The 19,039-nt window shown below is 43.1% G+C and overlaps 1 protein-coding gene across 4 annotated transcripts in view; it reads right to left on the bottom strand.

The window, feature by feature from the left end:
* Positions 1-273: 273 nt before the first annotated feature.
* CSNK1A1 (casein kinase 1 alpha 1) overlaps positions 274-19,039 on the bottom strand; it is a 32,808-nt gene continuing 14,042 nt past the window's right edge. Inside the window, exons 5-11 of one of the 4 annotated variants that reach the window (XM_058815527.1) lie at positions 16,878-16,961; positions 14,038-14,177; positions 10,933-11,011; positions 9,871-9,945; positions 8,451-8,557; positions 7,494-7,606; positions 274-2,525 (exon numbers count right to left, since the gene is read on the bottom strand). In XM_058815527.1, coding sequence (XP_058671510.1) covers positions 2,518-2,525; positions 7,494-7,606; positions 8,451-8,557; positions 9,871-9,945; positions 10,933-11,011; positions 14,038-14,177; positions 16,878-16,961 — 606 coding nt within the window. In that variant the 3' untranslated portion in view covers positions 274-2,517. Of the gene's footprint in view, positions 2,526-7,452; positions 7,607-8,450; positions 8,558-9,870; positions 9,946-10,932; positions 11,012-14,037; positions 14,178-16,877; positions 16,962-19,039 lie in introns of those variants that run through there. The other 3 variants (XM_058815525.1, XM_058815528.1, XM_058815526.1) reach the window with 3 other exon arrangements.

Here is a 19,039-nt window from a genome sequence, read left to right on the forward strand (position 1 = left end):
AGCAAACGGGTGTTGGGTGCCAGTTTAAGGTGGGCATCTCCTGCTCTGCCCAGCACATCTGGCACAGGCTGTTGATGCAAAACACTTGGCCCAGAAACAAATTCTGTTCCCACACATCTGCAAGGCTGACAGAGCTCCAGGCTCCTCCACAGCCCCTGCAGCTCCCCAAACTACAAACCCATGCATTTTGACACCCTAAATGTGTTTACTCTCCCTTGCAGAGCTCATCAAGAGCAGCTCTGTTTCCAAACCCCCCTCAAAGTCACGAGCAAATTTAATGGACAAAGAAAATAATTTATTCTCCTGAAACCAAATTGTTTTCTCCAACTTTTCAGCAAGTATCTCATGTCAGAGCACGAAAAGCGATGCCACAACAATTCCGAGCAGCCTCTCCAAGGCCAGCTGCCAAGAAGGCATTTCATTGATGCTTCCTCCCCTCCTGCCAACGTGTGTTGTCAGCCACGTTGCCTAGACAGCAGAAATCATGGATAAGGACATCTCACAGTGCTCTAGATACCAGTTCTTACAAACAGACTGGTTTTCACAGGAGGCATTGCTTGAAAACCATCCTTATTTGGATGGGGCAAGCCTCAGGAGTTTGGGAAACCATCCTGGCCAGAACGAGCTCCATTTCTCCTTGCACCTGGCAGGCAGCAGAGCCTGCTGTGTGCTCTGCTATCTCTGAAGCTCAGCAGCCTCCCTGCCTCCCAGATTATCTATCCCAGCGTTTATTATTTGTTATTATTAGCACACAGCGTTCTCCACCGAAAGCTTAGCATCTCAGGGCAGATCCTTCTTGGACAGAGTACAGGGGAGCCTTGATCCACATCATCACCATTCCAGGAGTGCACAGTGTCTTATGATCCTGAAGAAATGGTTGTCAAAAGGAAAGAAAGATCTTTTCCAACAGTAAAAAAGATAAACTGTGAGCAGGAACTCTGCTCCATGCATGGAAACGGTCTAAAAAGCAAACATACAGACAACATTTACACAATAGGCATCTGGCAGCATTTTCAGACATTTTTTTTTTAATTTATTCTGACATGCTATAAAGGAATAAATTACACTGTTAAAGAATTACCAGCAATAAAAGTATTTCTTTCTTTCAGCTGGGCTAGAATAGGAGTGAGAAGGAAGACAGCCTGGGGCAGTAACCAACGTGAACTCTGCATGGTGCGAGGCTGCCCCCAAGAACAAGAGGAAATCTGGTCATATCCACTTCACAAGAACTTGAAAGAAAATGCCTTGGTTTCAAACCATCCAATTTTTTTCAAACCATTCCAATTTTTTGTCTCCAAAGCAGCAATCACAAGTCAGTCCAGCCGAGGCAGGACATGGCAATGCTCGGAGGCTGCCAATCCTGGGTCTGCAAAAGATGCCATTTCATTTTTAAAAATTCCAATCTTATTATGGAGGGCTGGTCTCAAACAACAGGTTATAAAAATGCAAGACTGCCCCTTCCCCCTCAAGGAAAAAATACAAAATTTATTTAAAAACAAAATGAGGAAGAGTTACAACACTAAATCTAAAATGATTTAGAAAGAAATATGACTTCTTTTGCTTAACAAATGGCCTTAAACTTGGTTTAAAAACAGGGTAATGTAAATTTCTTAAACTGAATTAACAAGGCAAATTAAAAAAATCTCATTTCCTTACAGAAACAGTTTTTAGTTTTTAATGAACTTGTAAACAAAAAAGCTCCCGCTTCAAAATAAAAACAAAATCCCAGATCATATAGATGTTTACAGTGATTACATTTATCTAAGCAACTTACATACAGGTTCAGTTGTAAGATGTTAACTAAATTTCGTGACAAATATGCTGTTTTTCCTTTTATACCAAGAACATTATAGAGTTAATGCAGAGTCCTAAAGATTATCTAGTAGTCGCTAAGTTTCTCTTAAGTCTTCACTTTAGATGCTGTTATTTCTAGCACAGGTAAGCAGGCAGAGTCTTTCATATGCTTAAAAACTGGAATCTTTGGTTACTACCATGTCAGCTGGCTTGGTATGTTGCACATAGAAGCCAACAACTTTAAGAATGTTTTAAGTGTACAACTTTCAAAACCCAGGGAGGAATAACCAGAAAAGAGTGCACAATTGTGAGCATTTACAATTATCACAACTGTTGCCGAAGACTGTTCATGCCATTCTTCCAAAACAATGAGATCTCATAAGCAGTGTAGTTCAAAGTAAAAAGGTAACAAAAATTGGCATATGCACAATTTTCTCCACTTGTGTGTCAACCATTAGTTAACTTTTCCACTTGAAAAAAATGCAATAGAAAACTGGACACCATGTTTCACTATCTCAGTAATATTCACAATTACAGCTGCTACAACTCAAAGTGCAGCATCACTGACACTGCCCAGAGCCAGTTTATACTGATATTAAGTTCTTTACACCAAGGAAATGGTTGCCCACAGCCACTGGCAAGTGTATCAACTAAAATTTCTAGGATTTGGGGAGTGACAAGTCCTGCTCCGATCTGCTCTGCTTTGTCCCATCCTCGTCATGCTCAGAAACCTGCAAGATAAACACAAGGGCAAACTTACTGATACGGGATGGAAACGAGCAACAGCATTCACAGGAGGAAAATAAACAGCAGTTATGGTCATTCAAAGGGGAAAATGCTGCTCCATCTGGGAATTGCAGAGTTCCTGGAGTCCATTTCCAAAGGTAACCAGCACTTGCCACAGCCCTGGAGCTCACACACCTCTCACTGCACTGGAAGCAGGCTGAACGCACCAGCTGGATGCCACATTCCTCCAGCAGGAATCCAGCCCAGCAGTTTGAAAACAAGCTGTGTTATTGCCACTAGGAAACAGGATGTAATTTCATAGGATTGTTTTCTACTCGTCTGCAGTGGCTCATGTTTATATCCCCGAATGTCAAGCTGTCATCTGACTGCAGGGTGCTCTCCAGAGCCGCAGTACGGCAGCGGCACGGGGGATGTCACAGGCGCTGGCACAGGCAGTGTCACACGGCCAGCCAGGGCATCACTCACCCACCTTACAGCAACTGTGGCACCACAAAGCCACAGCAGCACCCACAACAAGGCAGCAGCACCTGGGACACCCCCTGGGCAAGCAGCACACCTCAGCCTTGGCAAGGACAAGGGCTGACTCACACGGCAGGGGAGGTGCTGCACACACAGCAATTCTTTTCATGTTCAGAATTCCAAATGACACTGGGGGACAGGGAGAGACAGGAACACACAGAGATCTCCAAGAACCAGTTACTGCAGGCTAAGCCAGTCCTCCCTCCGTGCTGCTCTCTGGTGACTCAGGTGGCAGGGCTGTGCTTCACAGCCTCAACCAAAGATGGCCTTGCCAAGCGAGTTTCGTTCTGGATGCTCTCCAGACAGGGATGGTTCTGCCCATGGCTGAGTTCATCACAGCAACAGCTCTGAGTTTTTGCAACAGAAATCTCTTCTCAGTGAAATACAGACAGAGCTGACCTCAGCTATAGCTTGTGCTGTCATCCAGAGAGAAGCAAGTGCAAACAAGTCTTACTAGTCTGACATTCTGTCCAAAATGTATCTGGAGAGCACCCAGAAAATGGCTTTAACTCCTCCAGAATTGGCTACAGGTCATTTCAAAGAGGTTCAATAACTTGTTTCAAAGCCAGTGTTAGTGCATTGAGGGACAATTCTCTTTATCCAGCACTGGTCATACTAAAAAAAAAATCCAGTACCAGAATCAAGACAGCCATTCCCACTTGAGTGCAAGTTCCCACGGAAAGCCCAGGGACTCCTGAGTTCCCAAATCCTACTTGATGTACACAACCAGAAATTATGCTGTTTTTCCATTTAGTGTGTTCAGCAGAGAACACTGATTCATCTTTTGAACCACTTCTCCATCAAAGCAGCCAAAACAAAGCCAACAAAGGAGAGTGTGGAAAGAAATAGATCAACTCATTGCTTCAGAAGCCTGAGTATTTCATGAGAAATGGGAGCCTGGACCTGAGGACAAAGGACATCCTACCAAATGATCTGCTGCTATTAGAACTTCTCAAACCCAAGGTAATATGGGCAGGAGAACGTCCAGCTACAGAGAGCAACAGGGAGCTGGATTCAACTCAAAATGTCCCTTCAAAGTCCTGTAAAGACACAGCCCAACCACAGCTGGCAGGTGAGATGGAGATACTCAGCACACAGAGCAGTGCTGGCATGAGGAACATGCTGGAGAGTCCATGGGGGCATCTCTTCCACACATCTTCACTCCATACAGGGCCAAATCATCACACCTCTCCCTCTGAGGTGTTACCCAAAGCTCTGAAAATCTCTGTGCTATGTGAGGGATCCTCAAATTGCTTCTTTATTACCATGGCTGAAGATGTGATTGACAGGGGAGCAGCAACTCCAGTGTAATTCCCTAAAACCCTCCTCAGTGTGAAATGCTCAGACTTTGTGTATTCTCCATTGCTCCAGACAAGCAAGTGAGAAGGATTCAGGTGTCAGTAATTCTAATTCTCCAGCAGAGAAGTCTCAGTCTGTTCTGAGCAATCCTGCCACCAGCACAGGCATCCAGCAAATATTAATGGACCTGCTGACAGCCTCACAGAATCTCCACTGCCAGGAGTTAAAAACACCTCTCCCAAATGGCCCTGGTAGACTTTATCCTGCAGATTGACTGCTTGAGTCACTTTTATGACTGAGGGAAGCTGAGTGTAAGCACAGTTACAAATCACACCTGAACAACTGCTGCTCTGGCAAAAGAGAGGCAGCCCAAGTTGCCCGAGTCAGCAGAGCTCTGTCTGCTGGAACAGTTCACCTCTCCAAGTTCCAAAGCAGCTGATCTGGCTGTTACAAAAGACACTGCACACAGTTCCAGAGAGGGGCAGGGGAAAAAAACTGAAGAGAAAAAAGGCCATGGACAGAACAGGTTATTCTGGAAGCAAGCAGAATATTTAGCCTGGATAAACTCTAGGATTCATTGATGATTTAACATGGATCTGAGCTAAGGAAATCAGGAGTATCTGTAAATGAGCACACTGGGCAAACAATCTGAGTCTGTCCTTCCCTGGCCCACCCTGCCCAGATGCAAATCTCCAACAGCACTTTACAAATAACTGCACCTGTGCACTGCTACTTGCAGGACTCCTGTTCAATGGATAGGGTTACCACAGGGGTAACATTTGATACCAGGAAGCCTTTTAAGCCACTCCCACAGAGGCTTTGCTACAGCAACTACAAAAGAATTTAACTGAACTCCAGAAAAAATAACCAGGTATTTCATCCTCTCCAATGTGACACAGCATCCAAGCCACACTGCCTCCTCCTTCAGCTTAGCTGGGTTCAAAAAAATCTTCATTAACAGGCAGAATTCCCCACAAAAAGACATGTAGGATTTTAGGACTCTGGAAATCTCTACTTTGCTGAAGAGATGAAGCCTCTGAAGTCTTCAGATGTTTGCCAAGCACTGCTTTAATGCTCTGCTGACATCACAGCTTGATCAGCCCAAAGGTCACCAGCTTTTTTTGGTGATGGGGAGCGGAGAGTCATTCCCCAAAAACCCAATGAAATTGTGCTAAAACCCCAAGAAATTAATCTCAGCTGTAGCAAGGGGCCTCTCCAAAGGACAGTGGGATAAGGAATGTAAATCAGTGAACAGAAATGGTCTGGGGCTCCATGGCAAAGCTTCCCTGCTCACCCCTGCTCTCTGGCACTGCAGCATCACCTCAAGATGCAGGCAGATAATCACTTTAATGACCTTTTCCTTCTTCACACACAGCACTTGGGCAGAGACTGTCTGAGGCAGGAAAGCAGCATGTTAAACCTCAGAACACTCCAGCCAAACTGTGTTTCACCAGCTCACAACCTGATTTTCAGGGCAGGTTCCACTTACAGATCACCACTCCTTCAAAGCCCTCACTCTGAGCATGAGCTGTTGTGAGGAATGTGCATTTTTGGTCAAATTATCTTCTGCTGCTGGAACAGCCAACCCCTCCACACCCCAAATTGGGCTGGGTTCTGAACTTCAGTCAGGGTTTCTTTATTTCAGGAAGCAATCCAAGCCCAGGTGCTTAATCACCCAGTCTGCTACTGGTGTTGCAGCTGCAGGAACTGGTTTCCAGCCTGTCAGATCCAGCCACTCTATGCCAAAAATCTGACACTTAATGGCATCTCTGAATTTTTATTTTTTTTCAAGAACCACTTCAATCTTGGGAAAAGCAGCAGGTGTTTTAATACTTCATTTATTCTGAACAAAATGTGGGTTTTTGATAGCTATTTTGACTAAAGACACCTGGTAAGGTTTGAATGCTCCCACACTACATGAAGAACAATGTTTAAGTTTATTGTAAACACTTCTGCATTTCTCTGATTTCCAGGACTGTCATGTTAGAAAGTATGTAATTTTATACATATAAAAATGACAGACAGGAGGTACTGAAGAGCAGCAAGGCCTCAGTACATAATTTAAACCTTGCTTCTCTATTCTCAGTCACACAATCTCATTAGTTTCAATTTTATCCACAGCTCAGCTGCAGGAATTGGTTTCATGGCAAGACTGGCTCACAGATGTGGCAGTTTCATCCCAAGGACTTACCAGACTCAGACCAGCACATTTGCATCATTCAAAAAAAAAAAAAAAAAAGTATTTTAAAAAGTATTTTAAAAGCTTCTAGACCATGTGGGAAAAAAACTGATGTGTCTTTTCAGAACTCAGTTTTCAGTTATTACACAATTACATCTGAACATGTCACAACATTTCCCTTTGAAACCATAACCTAGAAACATCAAAAAATCATCAGGAAACCTGAAGCCCCACCCCAGAGCACCCAGATACTTCAGAAAATTGTGAGTTGGCAAACCACAGCAGTTTGGGGTTACTGCTTGATTTAGACAAGGCATTTTGAGCTCACTGGTCCTTTCCTTGAACTCTGGACCAAATGTCTCAATGTAAACCCACTGCAGGAAGCCAGAGCAGTCACAATTTTCTGTTCCCAGTGTTTGAGGCATACAGAACAGAAGCAAACCCACAGCACTGTACCAGCTGCCACAGAGCAGAACCCAAAGTCTCTAGATCCTTGCCTAGGCAATGAGAATTATCCCTTAAAAAGTGTTAGGTCTAGGATTTTGGATTGCATTATATATTTATACATATATAAGGACATATATATGTATATATATAAATCAAAATAAATAAAAATGTCACATTCCCAACACCAAGTCAGTTTCTTGTTTTTGGAAAGTGGTTAATGCGGGAGCAAAAGATGCAGTGGTTAAAAATGACCCAACATCCCCAGAAGAAATGATATGAATAACAAGGACATTTTGGTATAAAGTTAGTAGTCAAATTCTCCAAGGACGTCTTTTGGTTTTGCTTTTGAATTTAAGAGCCAAATGTAGTTTTTAAACCACCTCCTTGATCTAACACTTGGAATTGCCGCCGTTGTCCAAATTCGTGGAATTTTTGTTTTTCCTGTAACGTCACTTGGTTCTTGGCTACTAACCTTTCATGTTACTCTTGGATTTGTCAGTTTGCTTGCCTGTGGGGGTTTGGGCCTGCTGCCCCTGCCCACTGGAAGAGGCTGCCTGCTGTGCTGCTTTCTGCTTTAACATTGTCCAGTCGAATGTGTAGTCATACTGGTGGTTCAAGGTCCTGCAAGAAAGGGAAACGTTCTGCTGTAACACATCCGAGCCAACAGCCAGCCCTGCCTGAAATCCCACAACTAGGGGATAGCTCCTTCTCTAAGCTGCTTTAGAGATTATGAATGGTATAGAAATGCTAAGTATTACTAACTTAAAGGGATTCTTGCAGCAAGCCCAAATGCCAGCCAGCAGCATTTACTCATTGCTTACACAAAGGTCTGCACTTGTGGAAGCAGCACTTCCTCCCAGCCCAGCTCACTCACCGTCTGCACTGAGCTTCTGAGCTTTTTTTTTTAATATAGATATAATTTCAAGGAAAGACTGCAGTATTGTACATCACTGAATAGAAATTCTTTGGATCCCAGAAACCTGGGGGGAGACTCGAGAGATCAGTACCTGCCCTTCTTTTGACAGGTGCTGTTCAGTGCACAAGGTGGAGTTTATGTTCCAGCTGCTCTAACGAGCTCAATGAAGCAGCATTATTCTCCTCCACTGAAATCTCTCTCCTGAGAACCACTGCTGGGCCCAGCACTGGTTTCCAAACATAAAAAGCTTCAAAGACTTCTACCAAGGGTCAATTTCTTATGGCACTTGCAACAGAACCTGAAGCATGGGCTCAACCCTGTGGTCACATCACACAATGCAAAAACAAGAGACTCTTTTCCCTTTATGTTTAACATTGAACAATAATTTTCAGGTCCTTTAAACAGCTTTTGAAGTTCTGAAATGAAAGGGAGTCCCAGAAGAACTCCCTACACCACACACAGGAGCTGCTCTCTGCAGTGCCAGTCCCACAGAGCAGTTCCCAACCGGATCCCTGAGAAGTTTCTGTACTTTTCCACTTGGAGACTGACCTGAAAAGAATACGGAATAATTGCCTCAGGTACATGTAATCTGGTGCCTCTTCAAAGCGCAGGCCACGACAGTAGTTCAGGTACATGGCAAATTCTGCAGGGAACCCCTGGAAATCAACAGTGTTAATCAAGCCATGGCTCACAGCAAAAACCTCCTACCAAAGGCAAAAAGATGCTGTCTCCAACAGCAGAGGAAAGCTGGTTGAAGCTGCATGAATTAATTCCACTTTGCCCCTGGTTCTTAATGTGTTCTGTAGTTCAGCATGTGCACTTGCTCAGGTACACACTCCTTCCCCAGAACTGTTACCTCATGGGTGGTTTGCAATCATAAGCTCTCTGCTACCAGAACCTTCAACATTTAACTTATTTATAAAGCACACTGTTCATCCTAATTAAACCTTGTTCATATTAACTAAGTCTCTAAAATAATGATAATTATCTGGTAAGAGATTCACTCGTGTTTCCTTGATAATCTGCTTGAACACAGTAGAGACAAGGTCAGTTAATAAGTATTAAACGTGAAAACCTAAATTATGAAAACCTCTTTCAAAGATTTTCTGCTTTACATTTTTAAACATTGAATGCTGTATTAAAGCCTGCCTGTAATAGGTAATAGCACACAGTAAAAATCCCAGGGTATAACATCCCTGCAAGTTCAAGGCCACACTGGATGGAGCTCTGAGCAACCCGGACTAGTGGAGGGTGTCCCTGTCCCCAGCAGGGGATGGATGATTTTTAAGGTCCCTTCCAACCCAATCCATTTCATAAACAGTTCAAGGGCTTGGGAGATGCTGTCAGACTCTGGGGATAGAGATGTGCAGGACTAGAAAGTGCAATCCTTGCTGCTGCTCTCTGAGGGGCACAGGCCCTGCTGTGTTCTCAAGGATCTTGGTTAAGAAGCACTCAGATGCCACAGTGCAAGAGGAATCTTAAGACTCAAAGGAAAACTCTGGAAAAACAAAGATCACTTGCATCCAATTCCATTACAGCCACTCCTTGAGTAAGGGCAGACAATATGAACCCTCCTGGAGAGGCACAAAGTGGATGTAGGCGAGCCAGACAGCTCCACCTTGGTTACTTATTTACTTCTGATGTCAAACCTGCACTGTAAACCTTGAAGAACTGACCAAGCCTCACCTAAGAGAGCTGGGAGCTTGCACAGCCAACAGTCAGCCAGACCTGAATGATGGTGGCATGAACTTTGCCAAGGAGCAGCAGCAAATGCTGCCCTGTACACGTTCCCAGTCTTGCTGGGTGGCCAAACACAAGGCACCCAGTGCCTGCCAAAGCTGAATTATTCAGCAGCAAATGCCATGTGAGGCTATTTAATATATTGGCTCAAGTTTAGGGGAAAAAACCAACAAACCAAACAAGAAAAGCATTTCCATTTCACAATATGACATCATTTGGAAACTCTTACCTTACACAAAACCTCAACAGGAGTGGACATTTTCTTTTCACTAATCTTTTCATACTTTTGCTTCTTTGTTGCAGCCTGTGGAACATGTAGGTCACAATATAAGAGATATTGTGCAACACTGGATTAACAAGGACAGCAGCAAAAAAAAAAAAAAATGACAAAAATCCTTTGGTCAACCATAAGTATTTTATGTGAAATCTCCAAGTCCCACACACTTATTGCAAAGAGAATGAAGGTCAATCTGGTATTAAGATTTGGCCACAGTTTAATACCATTTGTCGCAGTCTAATGCTTCCATCACATGGCACAGCTCGTGTAGCTCTAGCTGCTGCTTTTGTCCATTAACCACAGCAGACTTGCAGCTAAATTTGCCAAAGTTGTATTAATTCCCACTCAGTGCCTCATTCAGGGCTGCCTGGTGCTTCAGCACCCTTTACATTCATTTGCAGCTGAGGAGTTCCAGTGGCCCACAAGCTGCTGGCTTTTTAGAAACTGTGCAGCTGCAACAGCATTGGAATTACACAACTCTCACACGAAGAAAGAAAAACAATTAAAACATGAAAACCAATCACTGGAGTCTAAATGAGTGAAATAAGAAATGTCTGCCACGTTTGTAGCTGGCTCCCATACATGGAAATCCTGAACAAGCCTGCTGCAGTTAATAATTATTCAGTTGTGCCATAACCTGGACTGAAGACACCACTGAGGCTGAACTTGCCAGGCAAGAGATTATTTCCATGCTCTCTCCAGCAATTCAAAAAGCCACTAACAATGTTATTTTTATTTCCCAAAGGGGCCTCAGCCTGCAACAGGACAATAACTGGCAAAGATGATGTCAGCTATTGTTTAGCATAAATTTTAAGACAGTCCAACAATGCACATTTTGCCTGCTGCGTAAGAGGCAGAATCCACAGTCTATAAATATCAAGCTTTGGGAAAAGCTGCTTTGTACAACTGAGGCTAAACATTATATAAACCCACCTGGCAGGCAGAAGCATGCTACCCAAACATGAAAAAAAATATTAAAAGGGTGGGGGAGGGAAAAAAAGCATCCTAACCTACCTTTAATCCTTGCCAAGGCAGACTGGTTCTGTTAAAGTACATCAATACATAGCCTAGAGACTCCATGTCATCCCGACGACTGCAGGAGGAAAAACACAAGAAATCACAAATTCTGCCATATCTTACTTTATTCCACATTCAAAATTTAAATTAAAAAAATAATTCAGGAATAAACCCTAAGAAAACCCTAAGATAGGAAGAGATCCTATTCACTTTTTAAGCAAGGAGTATTCTGTAGGTATTGTGTGTTCTAAGCTTTCACCTGCAGTTATAGTAATCTTTGGAAAATAAAAAAAATCAAAACCAACAACAACAAAAAACCAACCATGAAATGTCTTTCCTGCCTTCTTAAGTAGCTTGGGTAGAAACTGAAGATTTTCCTGTAGGAACCATGGAATGCTTGGTAAGAGAGAATGAGGTTAATGGGGTCAGTAAGGCTATAACATCTTGTCAGTCACATTTTTCCCTGAACCTTGGCTCAGTCTGGGATCAATCCTGACCACCTGGTCCCTAAGGGGAATTGCTCCTTTCTTCCTTGCCTTCTGTCAAATCCCCCTGAGCTGCCCCTGATTTTAAAAGGCAGCAATAAGCAATATTTATGGAGGTACATGGATCAGTCTGAGAGCTGCCTCTGCCTTCTTCCCCCCAAAGTCTGGAGAACTCCAAAGTGATCCATCCAACTGAGAACTTGCACAAACTCTCATGCAAAAGGCTTCAAACGCTTTCTGCCCTGCACATGTTCCCCATCCCCACTCTAGCCACATGAACTCCACTGTACTTTGCTCACAGCTTTCCTGAGCACCAAGAGCAGCACAGCTCATTGGAGTGGAAAACACACTCCAGGATTTTTTTTCCTCTTGGCAAAGTTGCCTCTTCCCAGCTGTGGTAAAATCAGATTTTTCCTCTGACTGCCCCTCTCTACAGCTGACATCTATTTAATATGAGGCAGAAAAATAACTTCTTTTCCTCGTCCCTGCTCCCTTATGGGGAAAAGCTGGTGGGTTTTGCTGCTGCTCTCTCAGCCAGAGAAGGATTTAAAGGGTGGCAGGACAGACTCGACAAGGATCAAAAGGCTGACAGTGGTATTGCAAACAGGATTACACACAAAGGTGAGGGAAAAACAGCTCCCCTGAAGTGGGAACAGGCTCCAACCTGATCTCTCTTGGTAGGAGAAGAAAGAAGCTGGTGATGTTTTGTGTTCTAGCCCAGCCAATGGAACCAGAACAGCCTGGCACTCCTCACTCATGGGCCAGCTCTGTGACCCTTTGGGAACAAAGGCAAAGCAGTCCCAGGGGGAAATCAGCTTGGCTCCAGAAAGCTTTGAGCACAAGGCCAGCAAAGCTCTGCAGTGCCCAGGGAAAAGGGGATTGGTTCCCTCCCCTCAGATCATCTCAGCTGCAACACGAAACCACAGACAAAGGGCTGAAAAATGATACTGAGCCCACAAATTCCAGCCTGCCAAACTTGCTAATTCCATTAGAACTGCAGATTTTAATCACCAACAGCATTCAGTGAACCTGTACAGGGACATAAAATTCTCTGAGAAGGCAGTGGTAAATTCAGCAGCAATAAAGGGTTTAAGAGTGTCCATCCCCCACCCAGCTCATTGTTTTAATGTTTAATGCAATGATCTCGTAGTAGGAAACATTTCGTTCTGTAAATCTGCAGTGGGTACATTATTACAATATATTGACAAAAACAGTTTTCAGGATTTGGAAAACAGGACAATCCTCTCCATTATTAAAATAAATACCACTGCAAAGAGCTCCTTGAGCACAGCTGTCATTACCTGTAGGAAAACATGATCTGTAACAGTTAAAAGTACAGGACTAGAGGTTGAAATATTCTGCCATAAGCTCCAGAACTGGTTTCTCTTGATTACAGGAATGCATTACTTCTTTGCCTCGCTGCTGGCTTGACCTAGACAGTTTAGCAGCTTTTAGCAAGCACCAACCTACATTTCTAATTATAACACAATTCCCATTACCAGCAGATATGGTGTAAAATTCAACTAAACTCAATTTTTGGTGCCCAACTAAATTCAAAAGCAAGATCCTTTGCAGGTCCCTCCTTCACTCTCAGGTGCAAGCACAGATATTCCCTTTTCAGGACTGCTTGGGATCTGTGAAATGCATTTATTTCAGAAGTGACACCTGTCATTATCTCCCTGACCACATACCAAGCTGGCTTCAATAATGGCACTGACAATAAAACACCCTGAAGGAACCTTAAGGAAATTAAAATAAAAAAGGAAACATGGAGCATTTTAAAGCACCATTTGTGGGTTACATGTTCTGTTGAAGCTGAGCACGAGAAATTCTGTCATTCTGATCTTGGTTAACACAAAGGTCAGAGGCATAGACATTCCTGGAAGCTTTAACTATCCAAGAGAGGTAAAGCCACACTCTTCAGTTATCCAATACAATTTTTAGGTACAGATGTAAGGAAGAGAGGCATCCCTTGATATCCCATAAACACCTAACACTTCCAAACTACTTGAAGTGCTCTCTCCACTAGAAAATGCTGGGATTCTGTAGGAACAAAATGCCTTTGATCCAGAAGATAAAAATGTGTTCGTTGATTAAGCAAAGCTCTAAGAAATATATCCACACACATGTGTACATAGCTACAGACATAAAACTAAAATACAGTGTGACTGAAGGTATTTAAGTCTTGCTTGCAGGCAAAAGGAGAAATAATGGTTTACTAAGTTTATGAGAGTGGGAAAACAGGCCAGACACCAGCTTTAGAACAGCCCTTCTGCTTACAGAAAGGCTCTCAAGCCAGTCAGCAGTGCTGCCAACAGGTACCAACACATCAGCAAAGTGCAGCATTTTATGTGTGAAGGGCCTCTGACACACCCACATCAAAGTATGGCTTAGCCTTTAAAAAGCCAAAATAATATGCAGAACATCCACATGATGTCTGCAAGACACACAGTCTCTTCAAGAGGCAAATTAGGTGCTTGGATTTTCCCCAATCCTTGCACAGGCAGCCAAAAGGAAGAACACTTGCAAAGAGATGGATACACTTTTCATACAAAATGATTCAGACTCTTCAGAAGCTTCCAAAGAGCACCCTGCACCCTCCAGAAGCTGCACTCACCTCTGCTCAATGCCAAGGTGTGCATTGATGCTGGCATATCGAGCTGTGCCAGTGAGATTTTTGTCTTCTCTGTATGGTATGTGTTGCCTTGTCCTGTTGTCCCGGTACTTTTTGGCCAAACCAAAGTCAATAAGGAATAACTTCAAGAGAAATGAAAACAGGTTAGATTCCTATCCAAAACCCCAATCTCCCAACTTCTTTCAGTAGGCATTAGCTATGTTTTAAGACACCCAGACAATGTAACAGCCTACAGTTAAAAGAAGCAAAGTAACAGTGCGGAGGCGCAACCAGCTTTAACTAGTCAGTTAAAAACTCAATGGTGAATTAGTTCAAGCCTTTTCTCAATCCCCTGCAATGGATTAGATGGTGCTACTCAGCCTCTGGAGCTTAGTTGTACCACTATTTTCTATCACTACTGTAATCTGCTGAGGGAGGAAGATGTGTGAAAGCACATCCCAGACCCCACTGGCACACAGGGCACACACATGGAGCTAAGGGCAGCTGAATGTACAAGGCACATCCTGCAACGTCCTGTCCCAAAGAACAGTGGCCATTCTGCAGAGCACAAGGCCAAAACCTTCCCCAGCAAACAAGACAGCTTGTTCTTGGCTCATTTGAAGGCTCCCAGAACACTGCCACAGCAGCAGGACAAACTCGTTGCTTTTAACACAGCCAGGAAGCTGGAGCCAAGCAATGGATCCAATTTGGGTTTCTAATAACCAAGCTTGCCCAATGATTTGGTATTTAGCAACCTGAGTGTGTGGTAATTAGTGTGTGGTAATCAGTGTGCTGCCAGCCAGCCCACCTACAAAGGGTCATCCAGGCTGTACTTTCTTGGGCAAGATTTCAGGACTAGGCAAAAACAGCTGAGGCAGAAAGAAGCACATAAAGAACCTTTCAGACTTCAAGCTACAAATCCTGATTCCAACACTGGATTAATGCTACAGGATCAAGGACTACAATCCCTACAGACTGATCAGTGCTGCAAAAGTAACTTGGGTGGGGACAGAATGTGATGGAAAGAAGATATTTAAAGTCTGATTACGTCTCTGTAAAAAACAACTCTGTATCACCTAGAAGCTGATTCCAGAACTGAAGATACATCTTTAAAAACAAACAGGAGACTAAAATACATCCAAGGCTGAAATGGGGGGGGGGGGGGGTCACTGGCACACTGGAAGTGCTGTGAACCAAGAAGTTCAACTCTGAAGTATCCAAGATACTGAAAGTTTCTGAATTGCAGAGTAGCTATGGCTCAGAATTCTGATTCAAGATTTCCCAACTACAGTAGCCTAGACAGGAAAATGCAAAGCTAAAATCCTCTTCAGCTTCTAGTGTCAGAGCAGAAAACCTGGGGTTGAAGCCTTGCCATGATTTACATGCAAACACAAGGCACTGCAGTGCTGCATTTGCTGTTCAGGTGAAAGCCATCCTGAAAGCCCAGAATGCTTGGAGCAAGAGACATTAACCCAAGTTTTTAAATCAACTCCACTGCTCAGACAGCTCAGCAAGGTGTGGGTCCTGGCTGTGCTGCACCCACAACAGGCAGCTACTCAGTGAGCATGGATATGTTCCCTAGCTACCAGGAAATCACCTGATATGCCAGGAAATATTTGATATTGAATCCCAAAGCAGACACTGAAAGGCTCTACGTGATTGCTCCTATGTGACTTTCCTAGAAGCAAAGCCTGAGCTCGAATGCAATCTCTCATTTTCTGACTTGGTCCACAACACAGACCTGTAACTGGCTATTATTTTAGAGCAGCAGCTTCCCTGGGGAAGTTTGCTCTGTTCCCTAGCTCAGGATCAGTCTGTATTTCCCTGTGGATGGGCTGAAGGCAGAGGAGTGAGCCCCTCCTGGAAAGAACTAAGCTGGGAGACACAGCCCAGTCTGGATGAGCACAGAACGTCCCAGTGCCAGTTCCCAGATAACCTCACACCACCTTCATTCTGTTTGTTGCACTATCAGCAGGAAACTGGAGAAGTAGGGCACGATTTTTGCCAAGAGCAACTAGAGAAGTAGATCAAAGTCTGTGCCTCTGATAAGAAAGTTTCAGAAGCAGACAACAGAAGCCTGTCAGCTTGTGTACAGCAGGAATCTGCCTGGGATTTAATCCATGGAGACTACTGTGCAAAGCTGTGCACCAATGGCCAAGCTCCTGAGCAGTGATTCATCTTCAGCAATTTCCAGCTGTCCTGCTACCAACTGGCAAATGTCTTCCTCTCTCTGCAATTCATCTTCTCTTCAAGAGTCAGGAATTTGACATTAGACAGTACAAGATAAGCTCCTGCTTCTCCAAGACGCAGCTTGTTTGAGTAATTTCAGATTTTAAGCAAAATGGATGAAAATATTAAGTCTTCATTACACATTTAGGGTGGTTTTGAAAGGAAACTGCACAGGGAGGAGTCTGGCTGAAGTGGTAACACAACCTCACCACACGCATCCACAGGAACTGCAGGAAACCTTCAGCAAGGCAAGCAGGAGCCCTGCTATTTCATATCTATCCTTCACCACACTTTTAGGAGATTGCCTTTTGAGTTGGAAAGACCACAAATGAAACCTGCACCTGAAATCAAGCACGTACATTTAGCCCTATCAAAGTTTAGAAATAATTCCACAATTTAAACAAGCGCCACAGGGAAACATCTTAGTAATGTTACATGTTTGCCAAGTATGTCTGAATAATGCCAACATAAGAGGTGCTTTTGCAAGGTCTACATTCTCCAGAAAAAACAAAATAAAAAACAAAAAATAAACCAAACGAAAAAAAAAAAATAACCGAAACAAAAATAAAGCACATGAATTTGGGGTTGAGGTTGGAATAGGAGACAGTTCAGACCTGGTTTAATCCTGAGAAAGATGGGTCCTGAGAAGTACTAACAGTCATGCTTCTTTTCCTCTTCCCCACTGGAGATTCTAAACACTGAACAAACAATAGAGGGTGGCAGTGCATCAAACAGTCTTGCTTACATTGCAACATTGGCCGGCGCAGACAGGCAACACCGAGGCGTTCGAGAAAGAACAGGGTAGCCAAATGCCATCCTTCTTCCACCAAGCACTGTACTTTTCAAAAAAACTGTATCTTTCCATCTTTTATTTTTTTGAGTCATATTTTGATTATTTAGAGTGTTTTTTTTGTTTTTTTTTGTTTTTTTTTGCAAGGAGAAAATTTGACAGATGGGACAAGGTAAATTTCAACTGTGAGCCGCTCCAAAATGGCACTGCCTTAACCAGGGATAGCAATGGTGACATTTGGCTCTATTAAAAAAGGAAATTCAAGTTTTTGCTTACAAAAGCAGCCTTTGGTTCCACAAACTGCCCTTCCCCCGTAAGATATTTAGAAAAAGTAAAATCTTCAGTAAGGAAGAGGTAGAAGGCATTTAGTCACCTTAAAGTTTACTTTCATAAGCATGCAGGGCTTATTTCTAGCAGAGCTGGAAATTCATCTTTTAAGGTGGGAGCAAAATTTCTCCCAATGACCAAATTAAAATTTGGGGAAAAAAAATCAATTTATTTTTTTTTTAAATATAACTGACAGGAAGCTACTGGAACAAGATTACCATGCTGTTCTAGTCTTTGTGGCTGATTTTCTTTGAACTGTGTAGAGTCATCTCAAAAAACCTCAAAACTACACTTGGTTACAAAAAGACACATTAAATATTGTATGGTGGCAAACATTTCCTAGACAAAGCAGTTGATTCCAAACTGAAGGAACCCATTCCATATTTTGCTCATGTAAAACTATTAATTTGCACTTGGGTCAGGAACTAACTCCCTAATTCTGTGAAATATAAGTGAAGTCCATGCCCAGAGTGCTTTACCACCATATCATTGCATGGCTCCCTAAAGGGAAAAAATCAAATGGTTTGTAGGCAATTTTGTCTTTGATTTCAGCTGATGCAAATCTAATGTGTTCCTCCTCTAAAGTAAGCAGAGCAGCAATTTCTAGGCCATTAATCCACACCAAGATGATCTGGAGTGCAGCAATGCCAACCTAGCATGACTGTGCAAAAGTATAGAAAAATGGCCCAAAAAGAACAATTGGAAATCAGAAACTAAAACTAGGAAAAAACCAAAATAAAAGTTTTCAAGTTCTACTTTGAGTCATGCCAGAGAATTAAGGAGCCTAAACTGCTCAACACAGCAGAGAAAAATAGAGCTGTACAGAGTGAAAGTATGAAACTTGGGAACAAACAAAGTTTAACAGCAACAGGATTACATAAAGACTGTCTTTCAGCTGGAATTACAAGCTTTTCCACCACTGGTTGTCTCTAAACACTCAGTGCATTGCACCTCTTCAGACAAGAGCTGTTATCTCACATTATCCAAGCTTTCCCCTTCTAATGCTCATGGCCCTGAAGTTGGCATTCATACAGGCAAACAAAGGTAAACATTGTGATTACTGGTAGTGCCTAACCAGATGAGACATCCTGGGATGGCATCTAGAGAAGATAAGTGGGAATCTTGCTTCCAATAAACAGCTTGATCACGTACATTTGTCCTGAAGTTAATTTCTAATCAGTAGCATGCTTAATGCATTGCCAATGCTGCCTGTCTGCCCGAGCTCGACATACAAATTGCAGGATTAAGCATATTTCACTCAAGAAAACTAAAAATAAAATTAAAAAGTTGCCTTCCAGGCAGGAAACATGCACTTCTGACTATGTTTACCCATCCCAAAAAGTGTAACAACCTCAGCCCACCCCCCACCCACCCTCAGCTTTTTTTTTCCCCCACAAAGTAAACTGAGACAAAATTTTTGTTGTACAGCAGGTATTCTACAGCTTAACAGTTTTCCATCAACATAATTGCATCATTTCTTTTATTTATAAAGGCATCTGCATGTTGGCTCTTGGTCTTATCCACAATTCTGGTGGTTGAAGACACTTTACCAGTCTGTCACTGCAAGGTTTAATGCCCTGCTGACTGGTAGGTCAGGAGCTCCCACGTGGCACAAACTGTTTTCATCCTAGGAGGTCAGCCCCAAGGCCAAAGGTAAGA

The sequence above is a fragment of the Ammospiza caudacuta genome, chromosome 16 (assembly GCF_027887145.1).
Source record: "Ammospiza caudacuta isolate bAmmCau1 chromosome 16, bAmmCau1.pri, whole genome shotgun sequence".
Taxonomy (NCBI): Eukaryota; Metazoa; Chordata; class Aves; order Passeriformes; family Passerellidae; genus Ammospiza; species Ammospiza caudacuta.